The sequence below is a fragment of the Diceros bicornis genome, chromosome 31 (assembly GCF_020826845.1).
Source record: "Diceros bicornis minor isolate mBicDic1 chromosome 31, mDicBic1.mat.cur, whole genome shotgun sequence".
In the NCBI taxonomy this organism is placed as follows: domain Eukaryota; kingdom Metazoa; phylum Chordata; class Mammalia; order Perissodactyla; family Rhinocerotidae; genus Diceros; species Diceros bicornis.
The window spans coordinates 20,257,086-20,280,886 of NC_080770.1; the positions used below are offsets into that span (position 1 = coordinate 20,257,086).

General features: G+C 38.1%; 1 protein-coding gene across 1 annotated transcript in view; it reads right to left on the minus strand.

The window, feature by feature from the left end:
• Positions 1–23,492, minus strand: part of LOC131395101 (5'-3' exoribonuclease 2-like) — a 34,217-nt gene extending 10,725 nt beyond the window's left edge. Inside the window, exons 1-7 of the mRNA XM_058526900.1 lie at positions 23,404–23,492; positions 23,223–23,312; positions 22,473–22,545; positions 17,833–17,916; positions 16,529–16,626; positions 15,809–15,912; positions 14,377–14,433 (exon numbers count right to left, since the gene is read on the minus strand). Coding sequence (XP_058382883.1) covers positions 14,377–14,433; positions 15,809–15,912; positions 16,529–16,626; positions 17,833–17,916; positions 22,473–22,545; positions 23,223–23,312; positions 23,404–23,436 — 539 coding nt within the window. The 5' untranslated portion in view covers positions 23,437–23,492. The remainder of the gene's footprint in view (positions 1–14,376; positions 14,434–15,808; positions 15,913–16,528; positions 16,627–17,832; positions 17,917–22,472; positions 22,546–23,222; positions 23,313–23,403) is intronic.
• Between the last annotated feature and the right edge of the window lie 309 nt (positions 23,493–23,801).

The following is a 23,801-nucleotide window of genomic DNA, read 5'->3' on the forward strand; positions in this document are numbered from 1 at the left end:
GGCACAATAGGATACATGAAGAATGGGTTCCTGGCGGCTCCTGCTAACTTCATTTTTCAACATATACAGGTGGGCACAAGACAGGAAACTTTTAGCTCTTGGAATTTTCTGGTATCCACTCCAACCAACCCTATGATGGGCCTGTTGGATGGCGATGAACATGAGTGTGGTGAGATTCTTGAAGACTATTAACTGAGTAAGCCATGCACCTGGTCTGATGCCACTTCCAAAAGATATTCTAACTACAAAAATAGAGCTACCTTCTGTTTTTTTGTTGTTGTTGTTGAGGAAGATCAGCCCTGAGCTAACATCTATACCAATCCTCCTCTTTTTGCTGAGGAAGACTGGCCCTGGGCTAATATCCGTGCCAATCTTCCTCCATTTTATGTGGGACACTGCAACAGCATGGCCTGTCAAGCGGTGCATCGGTGCACGCCCGGATCCGAACCCAGGCCGCCAGCACTGGAGCGCACGCACTTAACCAATATGCCACAGGGCTGGCCCCAGAGTTACCTTCTTAATAGGTAATAAATACGAAGAGAATTACAACCTGCAGCAATATTTGTAATTACAAATGAAAAAGGAAGTTGTTCAAATTAGTCTTTTATTGCCTATAAAAGATAGTTTTTCCATTTGAAGAATTTCCTGAAATTTTTAGAACCACTGACTCAATATTTTCTTCAAGTCTCTCATATCCTGGAATAAATTTTAAATATTGGCACTGGACTTCAGATTTTAAGAACATGTCTCTCTCTCTCTTTTTTTTTGAGGAAGATTGGCCCTAAGCTAACATCTGTTGCCAATCTTCCTCTTTTTGCTTGAGGAAGATTGTCCCTGAGCTAATGTCTGTGCCAGTCTTCCTCCACTTTGTATACGGGATGCCATCACAGCATGGCTTGAGGAGTGGTGTGTAGCTCTGCACCCGGCACCCAAACCTGCAAACCCTGGGCCACCGGAGTGGAGCACGCGAACTTAACCACGATCCACCAGGGCTGACCCAAGAACATGTTTTATGAAACAAATATAAGGGCATCTCACGTGTCAGTATATCCCACTAAGTATGGCTGCTACCTGTTTATTACTGCAAGAGCTGCTGCGTCCAGAGAGGGCATAATAGATATTTTATGCCAAAAAGAAAGAGTCCAGTGAAAACTGCTTTGATGAGAAACAGTAGGTCCATTTCTGACTCTTCCAGCAGCCTGACCTTGAGGCGAGGTGTTTTTTTTTTTTTGCTGAGGAAGATTTGCCCTGAGCTAACATCTGTTGCGAATCTTCCTCTCTGTTTTGGTTGAGGAAGATTAACCCTGAACTAACAACCGTGCCAATCTTTGGTCACTGCCACAGCATGGCTGACAAGTGGTGTAGGTCTGCACCCAGGAACCAAACCTGCAAACCTGGGCCGCCAAAGTGGAGCTGGCCAAACTTAACCAGTATGCCAGGGGGTTGGCCCCTAGGCAAGTTTTTGATGTTCTGAGATTTAGTTTCCTCATCAGGGTTGCTGTGGAAACTTAATGATATAACATAGTTGATGCACTCAGCAGTTTTTCAACAAACAATAGTTCTTCTCCCCACTGTGGATGCAAAGCTCTCCCGTTGGTCTAAAGCTGGTCAGTCACGGCTGCTGGGCTCAAACCAGGGTCAGCTAATTCTTCTAGTAAAGGACTAGACACTAATTATTTTCACCTCTGCTAACCGTATGGTCTCTGACAAAATGACTCAATGCTGCCACTGTAGTGCAACATCAGCTACATAACGAACAGGCGTGTTCCAGCAAGACTTCGCTTATGGACGCTGCAATTTGAATTTTGTTCAATTGTCAAGTGTCATGAAATATTGTTCTTTTATTTTTTCAACTATTTGAAACAGTAAAACGAATTCTTAGCTCAGAGGCACATGAAAACAGGCAGTGGTTCACATCTGCCACGGGTCATAATTTTCCATCCCTTGGGCTAGACCTGTTCAAGTTATTCATACAAAGATAAGATTGGGGCTCACAGGACACAATTATAGTCAAGGAGTAGAGATATGAGGGAGGGAGCAAATGTGGGAGGGATTATTCAATCAGCAATAGGGAGCAGCAATTATACCTGTGTTTTACCCTCAAATATACATAAATTTTTAACTCTAATAGATTTACATATATTGATAGATATATTTACATATACTGACTGAAGTGATTGTAAAATACAATATAACAAGGTTATTATTCTCTTTTCAGATGAAAAATGAAATTGAAAGGCCTCTATGCGTCTACTGGCACAAAATGGCCTAGTTCAATGAAGGCTGTCATGTCATCTTTTGTATGTGACACAAACGGTATGTTCCTGCAGTCGCCTCTCCAGTTTTGCAGTACTTATGGCATCCAGTGTGATGAAGGCATGGTCTTAAGTGTATTACTAAGCAATTAGAGTCTGATAATTACATTTTTTATAAAATAAATCTTATTCCAAATTTATATTCAGTGAAGGATTTAAATATATATTGATTTTATTTAATTAAGACAATGTATGCTTGCTGGTTTTAAAATGGGAAATATAGAAAATTACAAAGAACAAGAAAGATCTCTACAATCCAGAGACAACGAAAATTAATTTAAAAAATAAATCCTGTAATTTTATGCGTGTATTCTTTTTCAAATGTGTGACCATACTCCATATCAGTGGTTCTCAACTGGGAGCAACTTTGCCCTCTCGAGGACATTTGGCAATGGCAGGAAACATTTTTTGTTGTCACCACTTGGTGAGGGAGAGTGCTCCTGGCATCTAGTGGGTCAGAGGGTTTTGCTAAATATCCTACAATGCAGAGGACAGCCCTCCACGACAGAGAATCATCCAGCCCAGAACGTCAACAGCGCTGAGATTGAGAGACCCTGATCCATGTAGTATATATACAGCTTTGTAAATTTAACATTGTCAAGGACACTTTCTAATATCCATAAGTTGTCTGAAAACATAATTTTTTAAGTGCTGAATGGTACTCCAGATCAAGAATGTATAATAAATTAAGCAATTTTACCCTATTTACAATAATTGTAAATTTATTAAAGAATACGAAGGTCCAAAATGAGTTGATATCTCTTTTCTTTTGCTGGATTCAGTAAGCCCCTGTGCTGACTGTGATCACCTATGTGGGGCTGAGTGTCTCTCTGCTGCGTCTCCTCATGGCGGCCCTCATCTTTCTCCTATGCAGATCCATCCAGAACACCAGCACCTCCCTCCACCTGCAGCTCTCACTCTGCCTCTTCCTGGCCCACCTGCTCTTCCTCACAGGCACCAAACAAAGAAATCCCAAGGTAGAAAAACTAACCTTAGCTCATTCTTCTTTATGGAGAGCTTGCCATTGAGGAGAAAAGAGGTATATGGAGATGTGATGTGACAAGAAATACCCTGATGGCAAACTTCAAAAATGTTTCATTTGTTGCTGCCATTTGCAAAGCATTTTGTATAGGTCAAGTTGTGTGATTTACATAATTTAATTTAATTGGCTGCATTCATTGACTTTAACAAATATTTATTTAGAGCCAACTCTGGACCTAGAACTTTCCTAGGCACTAAGGATACACAGTTCCTGTCCTCATCCAATTAAAACCTAAAGAACTTGTTTTCACAGCAGGAGCAAACACACAGGGATTCAGGACCCCATAGGTGAGACTGTCAAAATTAGGAAAGACTCCCTGAAGGAACTTATGTCTAAGCTGTGTCCTTTAGTTAGTGGAAGAAGTTAGTGAGTAGAAGGAAAAAGTATTCCAGAGAGACCTGATGAAGGCCTGGATGTGAGCTGGGTCTCAACCTATATGGGTAACCTTAGGTAGCTCAGTTTACCTAGAGGAAGGATTCCCACACTTTCCCATGCATCAGACTCATCCAGAGGGCTTTTGAAAAAATGAGCCTTACACCTAGGTTTTATGATCCAGTAGGTCTGGCATAGAGTCTGAGAACCTATATTTACAACAAGCTCCCAGGTCATATTGATGCTGATGGTCCAGGGACCATACTCTGAGAGCCACTAACACGGAATATATGCTGGGATTGAGGAGGAGGCAATACCACCTTCCAGGTGTTCTGGGCATTGTGTGGTATCTTAGCCTTTAAACCTGAATAAACAGAATGTAGAGAAATGTTCAAGGCTGAAAACTGCTCTAAGGTGGTGGCAACTAAGAAGGAAATTGAATGGATTTGAGTGTGAGAGAAGATGCAGAATCTACAGCACTTACTCACTGCTGGGATGTGGAGGATGAGGTTGGGGAATTTATCAGGAGTGACACCCAGAATGCAGGTTTGGCCAATGGAATGGATGGATGATTGTCCTGTTCACAGAATACAGTGTAAGGAGCTCATTAGATCAGATCCCTTTGAGACATGTTGAGATATCCTTGGCAGATCCAAATTGAAGTGGTTAGAGGACAATTCCTCTCTATAGATCTAGTGCTCAGGCAAGAATACACCTGGAAATAATTAGCACACCAACTGGAGGTAATGGAAACCAGGGAGAGGATGAAAACTCTTGGGAATAATGACGCAGAATGAGAAGGGTATTGAGGATGAAATTCTGAAGGACAGGCAAAACAAAGCAAAAAAAAGATAGAGATAGCATAGCCAGGGAGAGAAGAGTTTTCAGTGTCAAATGTTGCAATGGCTCAAGACAATAAAGCGTGAAAAGTTTCTATGGTCAAACCCAAAAGTGGCCGTTGGTGGGTCTGGTGGAAGCTGCGGAAGAGCAGTAGTCAGGCAGAAGCCGGGCGGCGCTGGGGGAGGGCTGAGGACCGAATGGGCTGTGGAGGGAAGAGGGAAAGGAGAAGGCAGCACACTTGAAGAGGGAGGAGGAGACGGGGATGAACCTGGAGCAGAACTTGAGACCAGCGAGGTATTTGGTTTTAGTAAAATGAAAGAGACTTGATAATATCTAAATGCATTTAAGAAGGTGCCCAAGAGAAGAACCACGACTAAAAACAGACAGGGGGACCCAAGCAAGACTAAGAGGCAGGAGAGAGAACAAAAATGAGGTTTTCACTTTGGAGGGTACTGGGGAAATGGGACTACATCAAACTAAAAATCTTTTGCACTGCAAAGTGAACCACCAACAAAACAAAAAGACGACCTAACTATTGGGAGAAGATATTAGCAAACCAACCATCTGATAAGGGGTTAATCTCCAAAATATATAAAGAACTCATGCATCTCAACAATAAAAAAACTAAAAACCCATTTAAAAAATTGGCAAAAGACCTGAACAGACATTTCTCCAAAGAAGATATACAGTTGGCTAACAGGCACATGAAAAGATGTTCAGCATCATTAACTCTCAGGGAAATGCAAATCAAAACTACAATGAGATATCACCTCACGCCTGTCAGAATGGCTATAATCAACAAGACAGGAAACAACAAGTGTTGGAGAAGATGTAGCGAGAAGGGAAGTGTCATACACTGCTGGTGGGAGTGCAAACTGGTGCACCCACTATGGAAAACAGTATGGAGATTCCTCAAAATATTAAGGATAGAACTACCATATGATCCAGCTATTCCACTGCTGGGTTTATCCAAAGAACGTGAAAACACCAATGCGTAAAGATACATGCACCCCTGTGTTCATTGCAACGTTATTCACAATAGCTAAGACTTGGAAGCAACCTAAGTGCCCATCAAGGGACGAATGGATAAAGAAGATGTGGTATATATACACACTGGAATACTACTCAGCCATAAGAAATGGAGAAATCCAGCCATTTATGACAGCATGGATGGACATTGAGTGTATTATGCAAAGTGAAATAAGTCAGAGGCAGAAGGTCAAATACCGTATGATCTCATACATTAAGTAGTAGACAATAACAACAACAAACACACACATAGAGACAGGGATTGGATTGGTGGTTACCAGAGGGGAAAGGCGCAGGGAGGAGGGCGAAAGGGATAATTAGGCACATGTCTGTGGTGATGGATTGTAATTAGTATTTGGGTGGTGAACATGCGAACATGATGGAATCCATGCAGAAATAGAAGTATAATGAGGTACACCTGCAATTTATACAATGTTACCACAATAAACAAACAAAAAACAGAAAAGAAGAAGGAAATGTAGAAGAATTTCTACACAGCGTTAACACATTTTAGTCAGAGACCATAAAAAACTATACATTATTTTAGTTCTTAGGCAGTATCTTAATCGGAATAAAGGAGGCAGACAGTTAGGCTTATCTGGTAATAGAGTTTTACCAATTGAGTTTCATAAAAGAATTAAAAAGCAAGGGAGTTGCAATGAACACAGGGGTGTATGTACCTTTACAAATTGGTGTTTTCAAGTTCTTTGGATAAATACCCAACAGTGGAATAGCTGGATCATATGGTAGTTCTATCCTTGATTTTTTGAGGAATCTCCATACTGTTTTCCATAGTGGCTGCACCAGTTTGCACTCCCACCAGCAGTGTATGAGAGTTCCCTTCTCTCCACATCCTCTCCAACACATGTTGTTTCCTGTCTTGTTTATTATAGCCATTCTGACGGGCGTGAGGTGATATCTCATTGTAGTGCCCATCAAGGGACAAATGGATAAAGAAGATGTGGTATATATACACAATGGAATACTACTCGGCCATAAGAAATGATGAAATCCAGCCATTTGTGACAACGTGGATGGACATTGAGGGTATAATGCAAAGTGAAATAAGTCAGAGGGAGAAGGTCAAATACCATATGATTTCCTTCATTAGGTAGTAGATAATAACAACAGTAAACAAACACATAGGGACAGAGTTTGGATTGGTGGTTACCAGAGGGGAAGGGGGGAGGGAGGAGGGTGAAAGGGATAATTCGGTACCTGTGTGTGGTGATGGATTGTAATTAGTATTTTGGTGGCGAACATGATGTAATCTATGCAGAAATAGAAGTACAATGATGTACACCTGAAATTTTTACAATGTTATAAACCAATGTTACTGCAATAAACAAAAAATTAAAAAAAAAAAAAAGCAAGGGAGTTGAATATAATTGCAAAGACTGGCTGAAGCAGTATAAGTTGAGGTCTAGGATAGACAGGGAAGGAGATGAACAAAAGAAGGAATAGACTAGTGTGGAGAAAGCACAAGGATCAAGCCCGATGTCTTGGCAAAGTTTAAGAACAAGGATGTTTGGTGTCACTGCACGTTTAAAAACCTGGAAGGACAAGTTTAGAAAGAAGAAGGTCTGAACCTTAATGGCAAGGAGTATGGTGTGGCTGTGGAATTAGGCGTTCAAAGCGAAATGTAGATCATTGTAGGTAAGAGGTCAAGAAATTTAGAAGCCAAGGCATTGGATACTGAATTTATCCAGGACAATGGCAGAAACTGGGCAGGCACTCAAACTGTAAAAGCATAACAGGAGTCACTCAGTAATTAGGAAGTGCCAAGGATAAGAAAGGGTGAAGGATGACACAGCTGGAGCTGGATGGCAGGATTTTCTGTGCAGGAATAATAGACAGGAAATTGTGTTAATGAGTAAAAAGAGAACTGACCCACTTTTAGACCCTAAGGCGCATAGTCTACATGGAAGAGATATCTACTTAAGACAGATGCAGGGGAAGTAGCATCTCCAAAGGAGAATCAGATTTGAGGAAAATCAAGGAGCTGGAGGAGAGTTCAGTAAAGATGTGGCAGGAAATTCACAGGGCCAGGGGAACAGTTTTGAGGGAAGTGAGGCACAAAGTGGTTGGGTCTGGGCTGAGGAAACATGGAGTCATGTGGGAATGAGAGCATGGAAAATAATAAATGAAACATTTCAAACAATGATCAAGTGTGATAGGAATGAGACACACAGGGCGATTAGCTGGCCACAAGTTTTCCAGAAGAGTTGGTTTTTGTAAACCTTTGTAGTTGGGGCAGGAATCACGTCTTTCTAGAAGAAGACTTCAGACTCAATGCCAGCCCACCTAAGGAGGCAGACAACGGGGATTATTTTAGTTCTTAAACCTCTAACACACTGAATACTTTCCTTGCCCTGTGTCAATATTTTATAGTTACAAATATAAATTGTGAAACTTATTTGTAAATTTAATGTTTCTAAGTTTATATCTCTCTTCAGTAGTTCAAATGTGATGCTACAGTGGGAATAAAATTACATCCTAGATTTATTTGCCAACAAATCTAAACAAAAGAAGGACATTCAAAGAAGGCTAAGCAAACTTCTCCCACTAAATGTGTCCTGAGACAGCCCTGAGGAGTACAAGGTGGTGTGCTCTTTGTGCCCATCAAGCACTCCAGTGACTCTCCCCTCCCCTCCAGGTGCTGTGCTCCATCATCGCAAGGGTGTTGCACTAGCTCTACTTGGCCTCCTTTGCCTGGATGCTCCTTGAAGGACAGCAGCTCCTCCTCACCGTTAGGAACCTCAAAGTGGCCAAGTACACCAGCACAAAAAGACTCAAGAAGAGGCTTCTGTATCCTTTTGGCTATGGGACCCCAGCTGTGATTGTGGCTGTGTCTGCAGGGCTCAACCCCCATGGATATGGCACACCTACACAGTGAGTGGGGTGCTGAACTCCTGCTTATGGGGAAATGTGTGTACACCTCTCTCCATGGGAAATCAAGAGACAACAACAGAAAACTATTTAAGACAATCATCATTACAATTATTAATATTGACATCCATAATATGAATAGCAGTGGTGCCAGCAGTTCTCACTTGCCGTTTCGTATGTCCAGGCTCCCTGCTAAACACTTTGTATATAATATTCCATTTGACACTCAGTATCCGCATTTGAAATAGGGTTTATTCCTGTGTCCCCACTTAACAGGTGAGGAAACCGAGACTCAAAGTGGTTGTGATTAATTCTTAGTCAGTGAATTAGGTAAGTATCAGATTTGCCTACTTCTGGAAGCTGTTCTCATTCAACTAAATTTTGCTGCATCCCTAAATCATTGTATTCACAACACGAAGCAACTTACTCATCTTCTTGGGCTTTTCCTCCTATCATCAATATCAGACTGTCAGGGGCCGGCCCGTGGCTTAGCGGTTAAGTGCGCGTGCTCTGCTACAGGCGGCCGGGTTCAGATCTGGGCGCACCGACGCACCGCTTCTCAGGCCATGCTGAGGCCACATCCCACATACAGCAACTAGAGGGATGTGCAACTATGATGTATAACTATCTACTGGGGCTTTGGGGGAAAAAAAAAGGAGGAGGATTGGCCGTAGATGTTAGCTCAGAACCGGTTTTCCTCAGCAAAAAGAGGAGGATTAGCATGGATGTTAGCTCAGGGCTGATCTTCCTCACACATACAAAAATATATATATATCAGAGAGTCAGGAGGAAATGGTTTGGCATTTAAAGTGCAAGCAGGTGAGTTCCCTGAATTACCACTCAAATGTACACTATCATATAGATGGAATCATTAATTTCTGGGGTGTTATCGAGTAGTAGAGGTTATCTAAACTCTCATTCAGCCCCACCTCTCACACACATTTTATACATGAAAAAGCAGCACGAGTAGTGGTTGAAAATGTCATCCTATTGAAATTCAGAGAAAGAAAACTCCTGTCTCCATATAAACAGAAATTAAATAAATTTCTCTAGATTAGTTACAGTGTTAGGAGGCCAATTCACTGATGTCAAGAAAGGTGCCTCATCTTAAATCCTATCCACTCATGAGAATGGCATCAGCATTCTGAATACATAATGCTTTCTAAATGTTTTAAAACTTAAAATTATTTTTTCTGATAAATGAGAATTTTTGTGTTGTTTTTACTCTCATGTACACTGTTAAATATATAGTGTTATGTGATAGTCTTTAGAAGCACTTGAAGTCCTCATCATTACTCTAAACATTCTTCCCAGTCTGAGGTTCTCCTCTGAATTAGCAAAAATCTGTGGATTCCTACTTCTATCTAACTATGTTGGTATACATTCTATTCTATTCTATTCTATTCAGAGCCTTTAATTATATTTGGGATTGCTTGTCTCCATTCTTGTGCACTCTAGCTAATCTCCACCTTAGTTCTCGCTGCAATTCTAATATATTTTGCATTCAGAATTTTCTTAAAATTTCCCTGTGCTGTTCAAATTCAATAACCAACAAATGGTCTAAACCAAGTTTACATCAAGTCAAACTGCCTATGACAATCTATCCAGGTCCTTCATAACCCAGCCTCACTCCACTTATTCCCAGAATTTTTCATGATACCTTACTGAATCCTCAGGCGACTACCTACCAGACATCATCCAACCACATTCTTGTCCATCATGAACCTCGTGTGGCCACTGTAGTTAAACACTGAATGCATCTCTAATTATGAATTATTTTTATGGGAAACATACTGCATACGTTTTAGTATCCCTTAAGCATCTTACATTTATCCGAGGCAGTACTGAACAGTTCATATATATTTACTGATTCTTCTTTGATCAGTTGCTGGCTCAACCTAAAAGGAGTCTGTCTTCATAAATACACCCAGGACAAAATAAATAAAAATTTAAAACCTAAGCATGGTTGAAAATAAGGAAACTGAACAGTGCTTTTATTTGTATCACAAGTAGCACTTTAAACACTATTAGTAAGAAAATACTGTAGCAAGTCTCAATAGAAAAGGAATAGAATGTACGACACCTTTTTCTGATTCAATTCACTTTAAGAATTATCCTTAGAAATGCTATTTTAAGTACCATTATTGTTTGAGAGTACTAGCACACTTCACAAAGAAAGCAGAAAATTCCAAATATCAAGTTTCACTTTTACTCTACCTTTCCCAGATACATTCCACGATTAAAGCTACATCAGCAACACCAAGGCAAGCTGTTCCGGCAGGGAAAATTTCACAATTCATAGACTTGAAGTTTTAAAACACCTAAAGAGTTTTATAGGACTTAAGATGTATTTTTCGACATTTTATCAGAAGAGGTTAACTAGTTCAGCGTCCTATGAAGTATTACACGCATTGAAAGTTCAACTCTCCCAAGTGTTTTCAATCATCGAGTCTGCTACTGACTTCATGTACTCCACCTCCTTCAGGCTTCTGATTCTGAGTTATCTGCTTGGCAACCATGAGCCTTACAAACACTGCAGTAATGGTTATATTAAAAAATCTATCTTCATACACATTACATTTTTTAAAAATCTCCTTGAAGAGATGAAACATTCTATCCTTTGCCTGATTCATCCAAAGGTGAATACAGAAAGTTTGAAAATACTCCTCTGAAGAAATAAGTTTAGGCTCTTAGAAGACTTTAGCAAACACTGGTTCCAACACTATGAACAAATGAGCTTTTACATGGATTTAAAACTATGCTAGGTGCTATGAGAGAAAAAGAAAAACCTAACAATGCTACTGACGAAAATAACAAATATAAAGATGACACAAATTATAGATTACCTTTTAGAAGATAAGAAAAGCAATGAAGGCTACAAAGGGGAAGAACATTCCAAACAATGGGAGGAAGGCATAGAGGTCAATGGGATACCGAAGGGATCCACCTGGGTAGCAAGGAACAAGTGTCCTTGAAGAACTGTGGGGATTCAGACACAGAGCTATGGCTCTGCCAAATTATAAAAGGCCTTCCTTGAAAAAGCAAACGAGTGTAATTCCACCAGCACTACAGAGCAACCAAAGATTTCCGAGGGCCAGTAGTGTTTAAGAAAGATAAGCCAATAGACTCAGGGGGAAGGTGGACTCAAATAAAGCAGCTGCGAGGTCACTACAGTCATTCAGGAGAAGAAAACACAACACAGGCTCACTGGGAAGAGCCACATCTGAAAAATAAGTTGAAAGAAAAAAATATTCCACAACAGTGGTGTAGATAAAGGGAGTAATGTAGAGCGAGAAGCCAAAGCATATAATGGGCTCCCAAGTCTGGGCAACTGGGGAAACAGGAGGCCCAGGGACACAAAGGAGAGATTGGCAAGGAGAACTGGGGACGGGCACAGGACAAAGACGTCAGTCTGGAGTAGTGAGTTTGAGGTAGAACAAAGGGGTGTATGTGTGTGCGCGTGTGTGTACTCCTCCAGATGAACAGAAAATTGTGCTTGCTGCACTGGGAAGATAACTTTTCTGTAATTTTAAAATCATATGCAGGTTTTATATATTAAAAGTTAACAAAGAATTATTCTAAAAATATTATGTCTAAGCAAATTACAATGGTGAAGAGCAGGGTGAGGAAAAGTAAGGGAGATAGCTCAGTTCTATTCAAAGTGGAGTTACTAACACATTGAATGATTTATGGAATCAGAATTAGAGAAAAAAAGATCTCCTAGGTTACAGCCGACTCTATGCTCTAAGGATCCTTCTTTGAACTTAAGACACTTCAATAACGTCTATAATATACTTTCTCAACACTACAGATAAGACTTAATGTAATGGGAAGAACCCACCTAAATTCAACCTGAGGAAACAACTTCTCAAATATGGAATGGAAGACCATATGCAAACAGAGAAGGGAAAAAAATGCCAGGAGTCAAAATAGAGAGAAATAACTGGCAATTGGCACTGGAGGCTGCATTCTCAGATTTTCGTTTATAAAGCAAACACAACACTGGGATGTACAAGCCTCTAAACAAACACACAAAAAACTGCAGTAAACTGGATCTCAGCCTCAACATTACCCCTCAGAGAAAACACTGAAAATCCCTCATAAAGTAAAAGTTAACTTTGGTCTTTCACAAATCTCGGAAATTAACTCAGATCAATTTTATTATGAAGTTATTTTCAATGTATACCTCAATACGCACCTAGATCTGGGATTTGTTTTATAAATTTAACTATCTTGTGAACACAGTGGACGCCAAATAATACCAAAGGCCCCTTCAGGCTCAGGAAAAAAACCAACAACAATAACATCATACAAACAAAAACTCCAGGATCTGTCCATTTTGTAACTCTTCCCTTGGGCAAGTCTCTCTAACTAATTAGAAAGTTAAGTAGAATTAACCATTTCCCAAGGGCTGGGGAGGAAGGCCCTCGAAAACATGCAGAAGAATTGAGGAGCACAAGCAAACAAGTGACAATCCAAAGAGGGAAGCAGTGGCATTCACTGGGCCGCAGCACCACTGCCAGCCGCAGACCCCAAGCATTAACAGGCAGCGTCCACACTGGACCTGTCAGAGCCAGACTGTCCGTGACGGGCGCAGGAGCACAGCCTGCAATTCTGAACTCCACCCTCAACAAAAGAGCCCAAACGCAAAGAGCCAGGACAAACTGTGCGTCCAGATAAACACAACTGTGTGTGAAGATAAACACAACTGTGTGTGAAGATAAACACAACTGTGTGTGAAGATAAACACAACTGTACGTCCAGATAAACACAACTGTGTGTGAAGATAAACACAACTGTGTGTGAAGATAAACACAACTGTGCGTCCAGATAAACACAACTGTGTGTGAAGATAAACACAACTGTGTGTGAAGATAAACACAACTGTGTGTGAAGATAAACACAACTGTGTGTGAAGATAAACAACAGCAACTCATCTAGGAAGATCTTCCGACTTCCCCAGTTTTCTTGAAATAAAAGACTTCCTAGAATCGCAGTTGCTATCTACATCCATTAAAGACAGGAAAATAAATATGCCTATACTTCACAATGAGAAATCTAAGTAGAATCTAAACTATTTCTTGAGAGTGAAAGCAATAATGAGTGGGAAGGGAGGATTCAGAAACAGCCTTCCCAAGCAGGCTTTTATGAAACACTTGAATTACTAGAATGTGTTTGCCTTAGTCTTGCCTAAAGATCGAAGAAAATGACAACATAAACTCTGCCATCAAGATTAGTAATTATATACAATAATTACACAAATGAGTAGGTAAGTTTGTTGATTTTTATTCTAAAGTCATATTATATTTTACATTATTTTTGCTCAATAAAAAATGCTATTACCATTGAAGAAATGAACTATAAATAAGTTATTCAGATAGCAGAAATTAGCCCTTTAAGTTTATAATAATTATTGATAAAAATTTCCACAAATTCATTCTATCTCAACTTAACCAAGATCAAGTATATAACAGTCTGATTTTTAAACTCTGCAGGGCCACAACTATAACATAATTAAAACAACCTGTTATAATACAGTGCCGCTGTGTGGGCCTCTGGGGTGTAGAGGTCTGTTTGCTCCTATATAGCAAACTATCCCTAGAAACTCCTACTTCCTACCTCCCACTTTCCTAATCCCGGAAGAATTGGAAGTTGTCAGGGGAAACCAGAAAGCTGAGAAACAAGCTTGTTAAATCAGTAACCTTAACCATACACATAATTTAAAGTCAAGAGGCTCTGCTCTGAGGTCTGCAATACAGGGACTCTCCAATCTCAAAGCACTGGTGGAATAATCGCTGCCATTTCCTTGTGAATCGGAGGTCTTCTTAAACTTATTTGCAAGCTCAGAGCTGTGTTTTGGGCGACTGTCACGTATTTTGGAAAACTGACCTGACTGCAGCATTCTGTGTCAGATCCCGTAACATGGAAACAGGAGAACACGCTATTCTAAAGAGAAAGAAGAGAAGAATTATCTATTCGTAAATTGTAACCTTTTTGCTAAGTGGAAGGAAGATGTTGCTTTAGGAAAGAGAAATCATTAAAATGCACCAACAAAATATGATCATTTATATCTTTAAAAAAGGACCCCATCTTCCTTGTTTGTAAGCTCATTAACAGAAAACTATTATGGGCAAAGGGCTTATACCAGAATTTGTCAAGAATACCAACAAACCATGAGGAGGGGTTGGGGGAACAGACAAGTGAATAGAAAAAGAGAATAGGTACTTCATAAATGAGGAAAACCAAACGGTTAATAAATATACCATATGGTATTCAATTTCATTAGGAATCAGAGAAACACAACTGTAAACCACAAGGTGCCAATAGGCATCCACTAGATTGACAAAAACTAAGGCAGTGACAATTTCAAGGGTTTGCAAGAATGTACAGCAACGAGATCTCTCACAAACAGTCACTGAAATTATAAAATAGCGTAATCACTTTGGAAAACCACCCGACATTATCCAGAAAAGATGAAGATACATCTTTCATTAGCAAAATTCTATTCCTCGATATATACCCTTGAGCAGCAGTTCTCAAACTCTGATCTCAGAACCCCCTTACACTCTTAAAAACTGAGGACCTCAAAGAGCTTTTGTTTATGTTGGTTATGTCAATCAGTATTTACCTATTAAAAATTAAGGTTAATTTTAATTGAAAATTAAGAAATTAATTAAGAAATCTGAAAATCTTTTAAAAATACTAATTTAAAGATAACAGTAATAGATTACACAACATACACAGATATTTAGTCAACATAACATTTTTTATGAAAAACTATTTTACAAAGTAAAACAAAAATAAATGAGAAGTGTCATTGTTTTACATTTTTGAAAATTTTTTTAATATCTGGCTTGATATCTATCTTAAGAGATGGATTCTCTTATCTGCTTCTGATTCAGTCCCTTGAGATATCACATTACATTTAGCCTCCGGAAAACTCCACTGTACACTCAAGAAAGAAAGAGAGCAACAAAAGGAAATAAGATCATAACATCTTAGTATTATTATGGAAATAGTTTTGACCTTGTGGATCTCCCTAGGGACCTCATGGGTTCCCTCCACTTGGCATCAAAGCCCAGCTCTTTAACATAGTAGCTCTGTCAGACATGTCACAGCTCAGACATGTCACAGCTCTGACAGAGCTACTATGCTGAAGAGCTGGGCTTTGACGCCAAGTCTTTTTTAGCCCAGCAGATTTCTGTTGTTGTTATTTTGTTTCCTCACTATTACTAGAAAATAAAACATTTAGGCAACAAGGAAAAAGATGCTAACTAAACTTCCTCCTAGTTGACCCAATTATACACAAATGAATGCTTACTGATCTGGAAGAATGACTTCTTCATCCAAAGAAAACTTTCCTTGAATCCCATGACATAGTTCAGGTGGTACACCCACTGGCTGTGGAAAAATGCATTCCTGATTATATATCCAAAAGAATGGAAATCAGGGACTCAAACATATACTTGGACACCGATGTTCACAGTAGCATTATTCTTAATAGCCAGAAAGTGGAAACAACCCAACTTCTCATCAACAGATGAATGGATAAACAAAACGGCATATGTACACAAAATGGAGTATTATTCAGCCATAAAAGGAATGAAATTCTGACACATGCTACAACATGGATATACCCTGAATACATTATGCTAAGTGAAATAAGCCAGACACAAGAGAACAAATATTGCATGATTCTACTTATATGAGGTACCAAGAAGAGGCAAATTCATAGGGACAGCAAATAGAAGAGAGATTACTAGAGGCTGGGAGGAGCGGAGAATGGAGAAGTATTGTTTAATATTGTTTAATGGGTATACAGTTTCTATCTGGGAAGATGAAAAAGTTCTGGAAATGGTTAGCAGTGATGGTTGCACAACATCGTGAATGGACTTAATGCCACAGAATTTTATATACTTAAAAACAGTTAAAATGGTAAATTTTTTTCTACTTTACCAAAAATTTTTAAATGCATTCTCAATTAATTAACCAAATAATTATACTAACTGAAAACACTTCACGATGGCAAAAAAGACCATACCTCTGTGGCACCTGTCTGATACAGCTCTAAAATGAAGTCGTGCAGTGGGTGATGTTTCCCCACAAATAAGACATCGCCTCCAAGACTATTTCTTCTAGCTGGGGGAAAGTAAGAACAGAATAAAGATCTAACAATTATACCTACAAAAGCAACTTTTATGAGAGTAAAATAGGAAGCACCTAAATTTTAAAAACTTAATTATAAAGTTTACAAAAAATAATACACCTAAACGTGTGATGCATCTCTGTAGAAGAAACAAAGCTTTGACAATAAAGATTCGAAGATCAATGACTATCAGAAAAAATTATCCCTAAAAGATACCTGAATATAGTCTTGCAAGATAAGGGACAAAGTTTTCTTATTTATACAGAACTTAATTTCTTACTATAAGAAACATATAGACATTCTCTGAGGAAATACAAATAAATTGCATCATCTAATGACAAAGATTATTCTATGGATGGTTCATAATTATTTCTATAGGTTTATTATACTAGTATTAAATAAATTTTCCAACAAAGCCCAGCTTTACAATTTCCCAATACTTTTAACTGTCAGTATTAATGACAAAATGCCACTTTTTGTGTAAAATAACATTTCAAGTTACCAATGTGAGGGCAAATGCTTTTGTTTCAACCTAACCTTTCAAGCAAAGTTATTGTTATTTGATGGGGATGAAGGGAAGAAGGGAGATGGAGGAAATTAATAACACCCTCCCAACATGCAAAAATACTTTCGTGTATGCATATTATACAAGAATCAAAGTCTTGGGCCTGCCGGGTGCTGTAGTGGTTAAATTAGCACACTCCACTTTGGTGGCCCAGGGTTTCACAGTTTCGGATCCTGGGCGCAGACCTATGCACCACTTATCAAGCCATGCTGTGGCAGGTGTCCCACGTATAAAGTAGAGGAAGATGGGCACGAATGTTAGCCCAGGGCCAATCGTGCTCAGCAAAAAGAGGAGGACTGGCAACAGATGTTAGCTCAGGGTTAATCTTCCTCACCAAAAAAAAAAAAAAAAAAAAAAAAGAATCAAAAAGTCAGAAGATATTCTTGAAGTATTGCTTTTTAATAAATTTAACAAACACTTGTAAGTTAAAAAATTTTATTTAATTACTATGCAACTTATGGATAATAAAGTTTAAGAAGCAAAGTCAACTTTTGTCATAAAGAAATAAAATCAATGATTTATGCCCCCTTTATGGGAAATTTGACAAATGAAAAAAAAGGTCTAATTTTACAAGGAAATGTAAAGTCTCTATTACACAGACTCAATGTCGACCAAGTGGAAGTATGATTCTTACTCTCTTCTGGAGTGAGGTCTGGGTATACCTCTTCTAGGGCAGCTCGCAGCCTTCGTTCATCCACGAACGGCAACAGAGCAACACCTGGGGAGACAAATGCACACCAAGCGGCACAGCTATTAGGATCACCTAAATTTCAACTACCGTTGGTCCATATAAACATTTCTAGTAGAATTTCGCTGCTGATATAAAAACATTTTGGAACTGAACTCTATTTAGCCAAATTTCAGATAGAAGTACTTCCCCGTGGTGGTAGAAGAAAAAATTCTATTTGTTTTCCATCTTTAAAAGGGTTCATATGGAAAACCATGTTTGCTGAATCTTTACTCTCTGATGACAAAATTTTTAAATTAAATGAACAAGTGGCCACCTGGACACCGGTCTATGTGTCTATGTTCTCACCTTACTTATTTACTAGGATGTCTTCGGGCAAGCCAGTAATCTCCTAAGGGCTTGAGCATATCCCTTTATCTTTCTAGGACTTGGTTTCTTCTTTTGTAAAAAGAGATCATTCAACCAAAATACTCAGAAGATCTGTTCAACTGGAATATGTGGAACGTCTCTTTCAGCTCTAAAATTGCATAGTATTCTGTTTACATTTTAAAACCTAATAATTAGGGCCAGCCCCGTGGCTTAGTGGTTAAGTGCATGCGCTGTGCTGCTGGCGGCCCGGGTTCGGATCCCGGGCGTGCACCGACGCACCGCCTCTCCGGCCATGCTGAGGCCGCATCCCACACACAGCAACTAAAAGGCTGTGCAACTATGACATACAACTATCTACTGGGGCCTTGTGGAAAAATAAATAAATAAATAAAATTATTTAAAAAAAAACCTAATAATTAATTTATATACAAAAAATTTTTAGACTTGTTTAAATAACTTTGTCCCCGGGAGGGCATGTAGAATAGTGGCTGTTCATTTTTAGGCTGAAAACTGTCCTCTGGAGTGTGCTGGAATTAAGGTCATTCTTTGGACCTACACACATAATTTTCAAAGAATCACACTGGAATACAATTATCTATTACTACAAAAACATGCAAAGTTATTGAAGCATATATATATTCTGCTGTATATTATTATATATATTATAAATAGTATTTTGCCTAAATAAAAATTTTAAGATAAATAACGAGAAATGCTGACTAGAGCTAAATAATTTTGAAACCACTGCCACTCAAAACTGCTGTATTGGTGACTGTCCCCCTTAAAATGATGAGAAATGAAAGGTTTCCAAAGTTGTCTTTAAATTATTTAGCTACCATATTTTCAAAATTAGGAAACATGTTCAATTTGACTACCTAGTAGGGGAATATATAGATTTTTTAAAGTTAAAAAGAAACTAGGTTCTAGTGTGAATTCTGAAGGTCCAAAAAGTGATTTCAAGGATTATTAACATCCATCATCTGAGTAAGGCTATTTATCAATTAGCGGTAAACACTTACGTAGAAAAGACCTAGGCAGTGGTCAAGTTTTATTTAGTCATACACTTAACAAAATCTGTATCATGCAAAACTACATTATCTAGCTTTTGTTTTCTACATACTAGATTTAGGATTTAAACATATCATCAGAAAGACTTTCCTTCAATATCAACTCCAGAATCTAACTCCAAACAGTCAGCAACCTGCAGTGCTAATGACAGTAATAAGGTTATTAAGCTTATGCTTAAGCTTAAGGAAGACAAACCAGTCTTCCTGGCCAGGGGAGGAACGACTGTCTCACATCCAGATGTGATAATGGTCGTGCCTGAGGGTGAGCTGACAGTAAAAATGACAACAGCAGCTACTTTTTCCTACTTTTTTCCCACTGATTTACTACGTTACAAGCATTAGCTCATTCAATCCTCTCAACAACACAGAGGCAGCCCAAGTAGTGGTAATACTTAGGTAAACACAGTGGTCATACTCTCCAGGTTCAGATCTCAGTGCTGCCACTGTGTGACTTGGATCAAATTACTTCAATTCTCTGTTTATGTAGAAAATACAGTGTTTGAAATGACTATGCTACATTCCTTTAATACATACTAAGCAAATATTATGAAAACACAACATTGCAAGAACATATGTTCAATAAATGTTGAAAAAGTACCCAGATATATTTTATCTTCTATCATTTTAAGATGTACTCAACTTGGGCCGGCCCCGTGGCTTAGTGGTTAAGTGCGCGCGCTCCGCTACTGGCGGCCCGGGGTTCGGATCCCGGGCGTGCACCGACGCACTGCTTCTCTGGCCATGCTGAGGTCGCGTCCCACATACAGCCACTAGAATGATGTGCAACTATGACATACAACTATCTACTGGGGCTTTGGGGGAAAAATAAATAAATTAAAAAAGAAAAATTAAAAAAAAAAAATAAGATGTACTCAACTTAGACAAGAACTTACTTATTATCATGACTTCCGATAAGTTTTAAAGACATATGCAGAAATGACTATCTCCTAATAGTACTAAATTTTACCTCAAGAAAGATGTGTTCTTGCTACAGTCTAATAAATAAAAATATTTATATAACACATAAAAATATAGAAATATTAAAGGTCTGAGTTTAAACCCATCCTAAAATTCATCTGGAATCTCAAGAGACCCCAAATAGCCAAAACAATCTTAAAAAATAAAAATAAAGTTGGAGGACTCCCACCTCCTGATTTCAAAACTTACTACAAAGATACAGTAATTAAAACAGTTCGGTACTGACTGGCACAAGAACAGACATATTGACCAAATGAATAGAGAGCCCAAAAATAAACCCTCACATACATGGTCAAATGACTTTCAACAAGGGTGCCAAGACCATTCAATGGGGTAAGGGCAGTCTTTTCAACAAATGGTGCTGGGAAAATGGACATCCACACACAAAAGAATGAAATTAGACCCTTACTTTATACCATATACAAAAATGAACTCAAGATGGATCAAAGACCTAAATGTAAGCTAAAACTATAAAACTCTTAGAAGAAAACAGGGAGGAAGCTTCATGACATTGGATTTGGCAATGATTTCTTGGATATGACATCAAAAGCACAGGCAACCACCACCAAACAGCCCAACAAAAATTAGACTTCATCAAAATTAAAAACTTTTGTGCATCAAAGGACACTATCAACAAAGTGAAAAGACAACCCACACAATGGGAGAAAATACATGCAAATCATATATCTGATAAGAGATTAGTGTCCAGAATATATAAAGTATTCCTACAATACAACAAAAACCCAATTCAAAAATGGGCAAGGGACTTAATAGATATTTCTCCAAAGAAGAGACAGAAACAGCCAATAAGCACATGAAAAAAACGTTCAACATCACTAATCATTAGGAAAACGGAAAGCAAAAACACAGTGATCACCACTGCACACCCATTAGGATGGCTACTATCAAAAAACAGAAAATAACAAATCTTGGCAAGGATGTGGAGAAACTCTAACTGTTGTGCATTGCCTTCCTTTTCCTCTGGATGATTTATACTACATTGATATACTCAGCAAGTCATCTGCATGCTTATATATTTACTTATTTATTTAAAAAATCCAGGCAAGGATTTATTTAACAAACACTTACATAAATATATTTACTTATTTATGTATTTATACTATTACTTTACTGCCTCCCATTCTCCTATGTCTCTTCTCCTTCCAGTTTAATCAAAACATCCTCCACAAAACACGTTCAAAAACAACCTAAGGCCCCAATCCACTTACATATAACAAAATATGACCACAACACTTACACAACCCCAATCAATAGGTTGTGATTCTCATTATCATTCCATTAAAGTAATATGAAATTTCTGTTATACATAACCAAAAGTCAACCCTAAAATCTCATAAGATAATGATTTTCAATTTATAAATTATTATTTATCCCCCTTTGTGCCACAATTCTCTTTGAGTCATTTTACTGGTCATCTGCATCACAGGGAATAATAAAGGGAAAAGAGTGAAAACATGATTTTACCAAACTGCCTATTATCCTAGAAAAATATATGGTGGAAGAAAAGGTTAAAATAATTTGCTGAAAGGGGCTTAGGTGTGAAATAATCGTTGGCTCACTGTGTGAGAGACTTCTCCACTGTGTTTTACATTCAGTCATCATCACACATTTGGTGAGCGATAAACAGTACCTTAAATTTAGTACTAATTTTATATTGTCTTTCTTACAAAATCTGTGAACAGAAGGAATGAGAAAATAGATATGTAAATAATAAATAAACTTTAAGTAATGATTAATGCCAAGTATTTAAACTAAATTTCTAATACTTTTTTCAAAAGTTTCCATGGAGTATAAGTGAATCTCCACATGGACACTTCATGTTTCTACAACTCTCAGCAACCTCACAAGGTGTCAATGAGCTACTGATGGAAGGAGCATGTCCCACATCCCATTAATTAATCACAAAGGAGACAAAAGATATAAGCATTAATCTATTTCAACTCAATTTACTGTTTATCAAAATGCTACTATTAAAATTACTGTTAATCATTGCTAATCCCAGGTTAGATGAAAAAATATCAAAATTTCACATATAATCTTTAAAATACTTATCTTTTACAGAAATTCTTTCATCCCATAAATCATGTCTGCTTACAGTTTACCAAAAGGAGAAAATTATTTTAACAAAAAGGAATAATGTCTAAATTTTACCTTGCCAGGCATATTTCTTCCCATTTAAATCAATAGCAAAATCTTCAGGGTAGAAGTCAATTATACTAGAATCCTGTATCAGGGAGAAAAGCAAAGATTCAAAACAAAAGTCACATATTTCTGTTATAAAGAATTTGATACAACTTTCATTCGAGTTATCAGGCCTGATAAGAAAATGAAGTTTCATTCCTTTTAAAAAATGTTATTAAGATATCAGGTCACTAATCCCAGGCCTAGTAAAAACAAAATTAACAATTTTATTTTAAAAGATGAAAATAAAAAGGCCTTACTATAAAAGAATTTTAGAACTGACGACTGTGGGCCCAAGACAGTGAAGAGTTTATTAACTCTAATAATTCCTACTTCTCAGCTGGGTGTCACTCTTTCTAGCTAGGACACAAAACACATGCAGCGGTGACTGCAGGTAAACCAGCCTTCATGCTCTGGTACCCACCACACATGGCTGGAACCAATAAAAATAATGACTTACAGGTATGCTGAGAACAAAGTGACTGTTACAAGAATTTCTCCCAAACACATATCAATTTTATTTACTGGGTAGGGTACTGATGACCAAGGAAAGCAGGGAAAAAAAAGTAGTAAAAAATATACAGAAGAATCCAAATACTTTTACTTTGTTTCTGGACTTCACTATTGTAACTATAAGATGCAAAAGCAATTGTGACTAGTGCTAGCAAAATGTACGACAAAAATCCAGTTATCAACACACTCAAAAACTAAGACACTCACAGGATCACTCATGAGCTTCCGCCATGATGGAGGTAGGAAGTTACCACTTGCAGCTGGAAAAACTCCCATAAGTTGTTCCAGTGGTTTAAACTGCAAGAAAGAAAAAAAATTTAAGATAAGACACAATTTTTATCTAAGCCAAAATTCTACAAATGTTGTGGCTCTAAATACTCAAGCTTACCGGTTTAGTACCCTTCTCAAAATCAGAAGGCATGTCTGCAATACCTTCAAAGTCTGAAGCAAATGGTGCATAATGAAATGGATAATACCACTTCCAGGAAGCGCAGCCCTAAAATCAGTAAAAACAAACAAAAAACAACAACAAAAACAAATCTATGTTAACGATGGACACGGTAAAGACAAAAAAATTAAACTATCAACCTATAATATTCTACTGATAAAACATATGACTTTTGGTATATATTCCATATATTAATTTTTTTCCATGAGTCCTAAAAGATGTTTGGATTAAATCTAAACTTTTACTTCGTATCAACGGCTCCTTGATTTAAAAAATACTGCAAAGCATCTTTAATAATCAGTAGTTAATACCAAACTTTATATTAACAAACACAATTT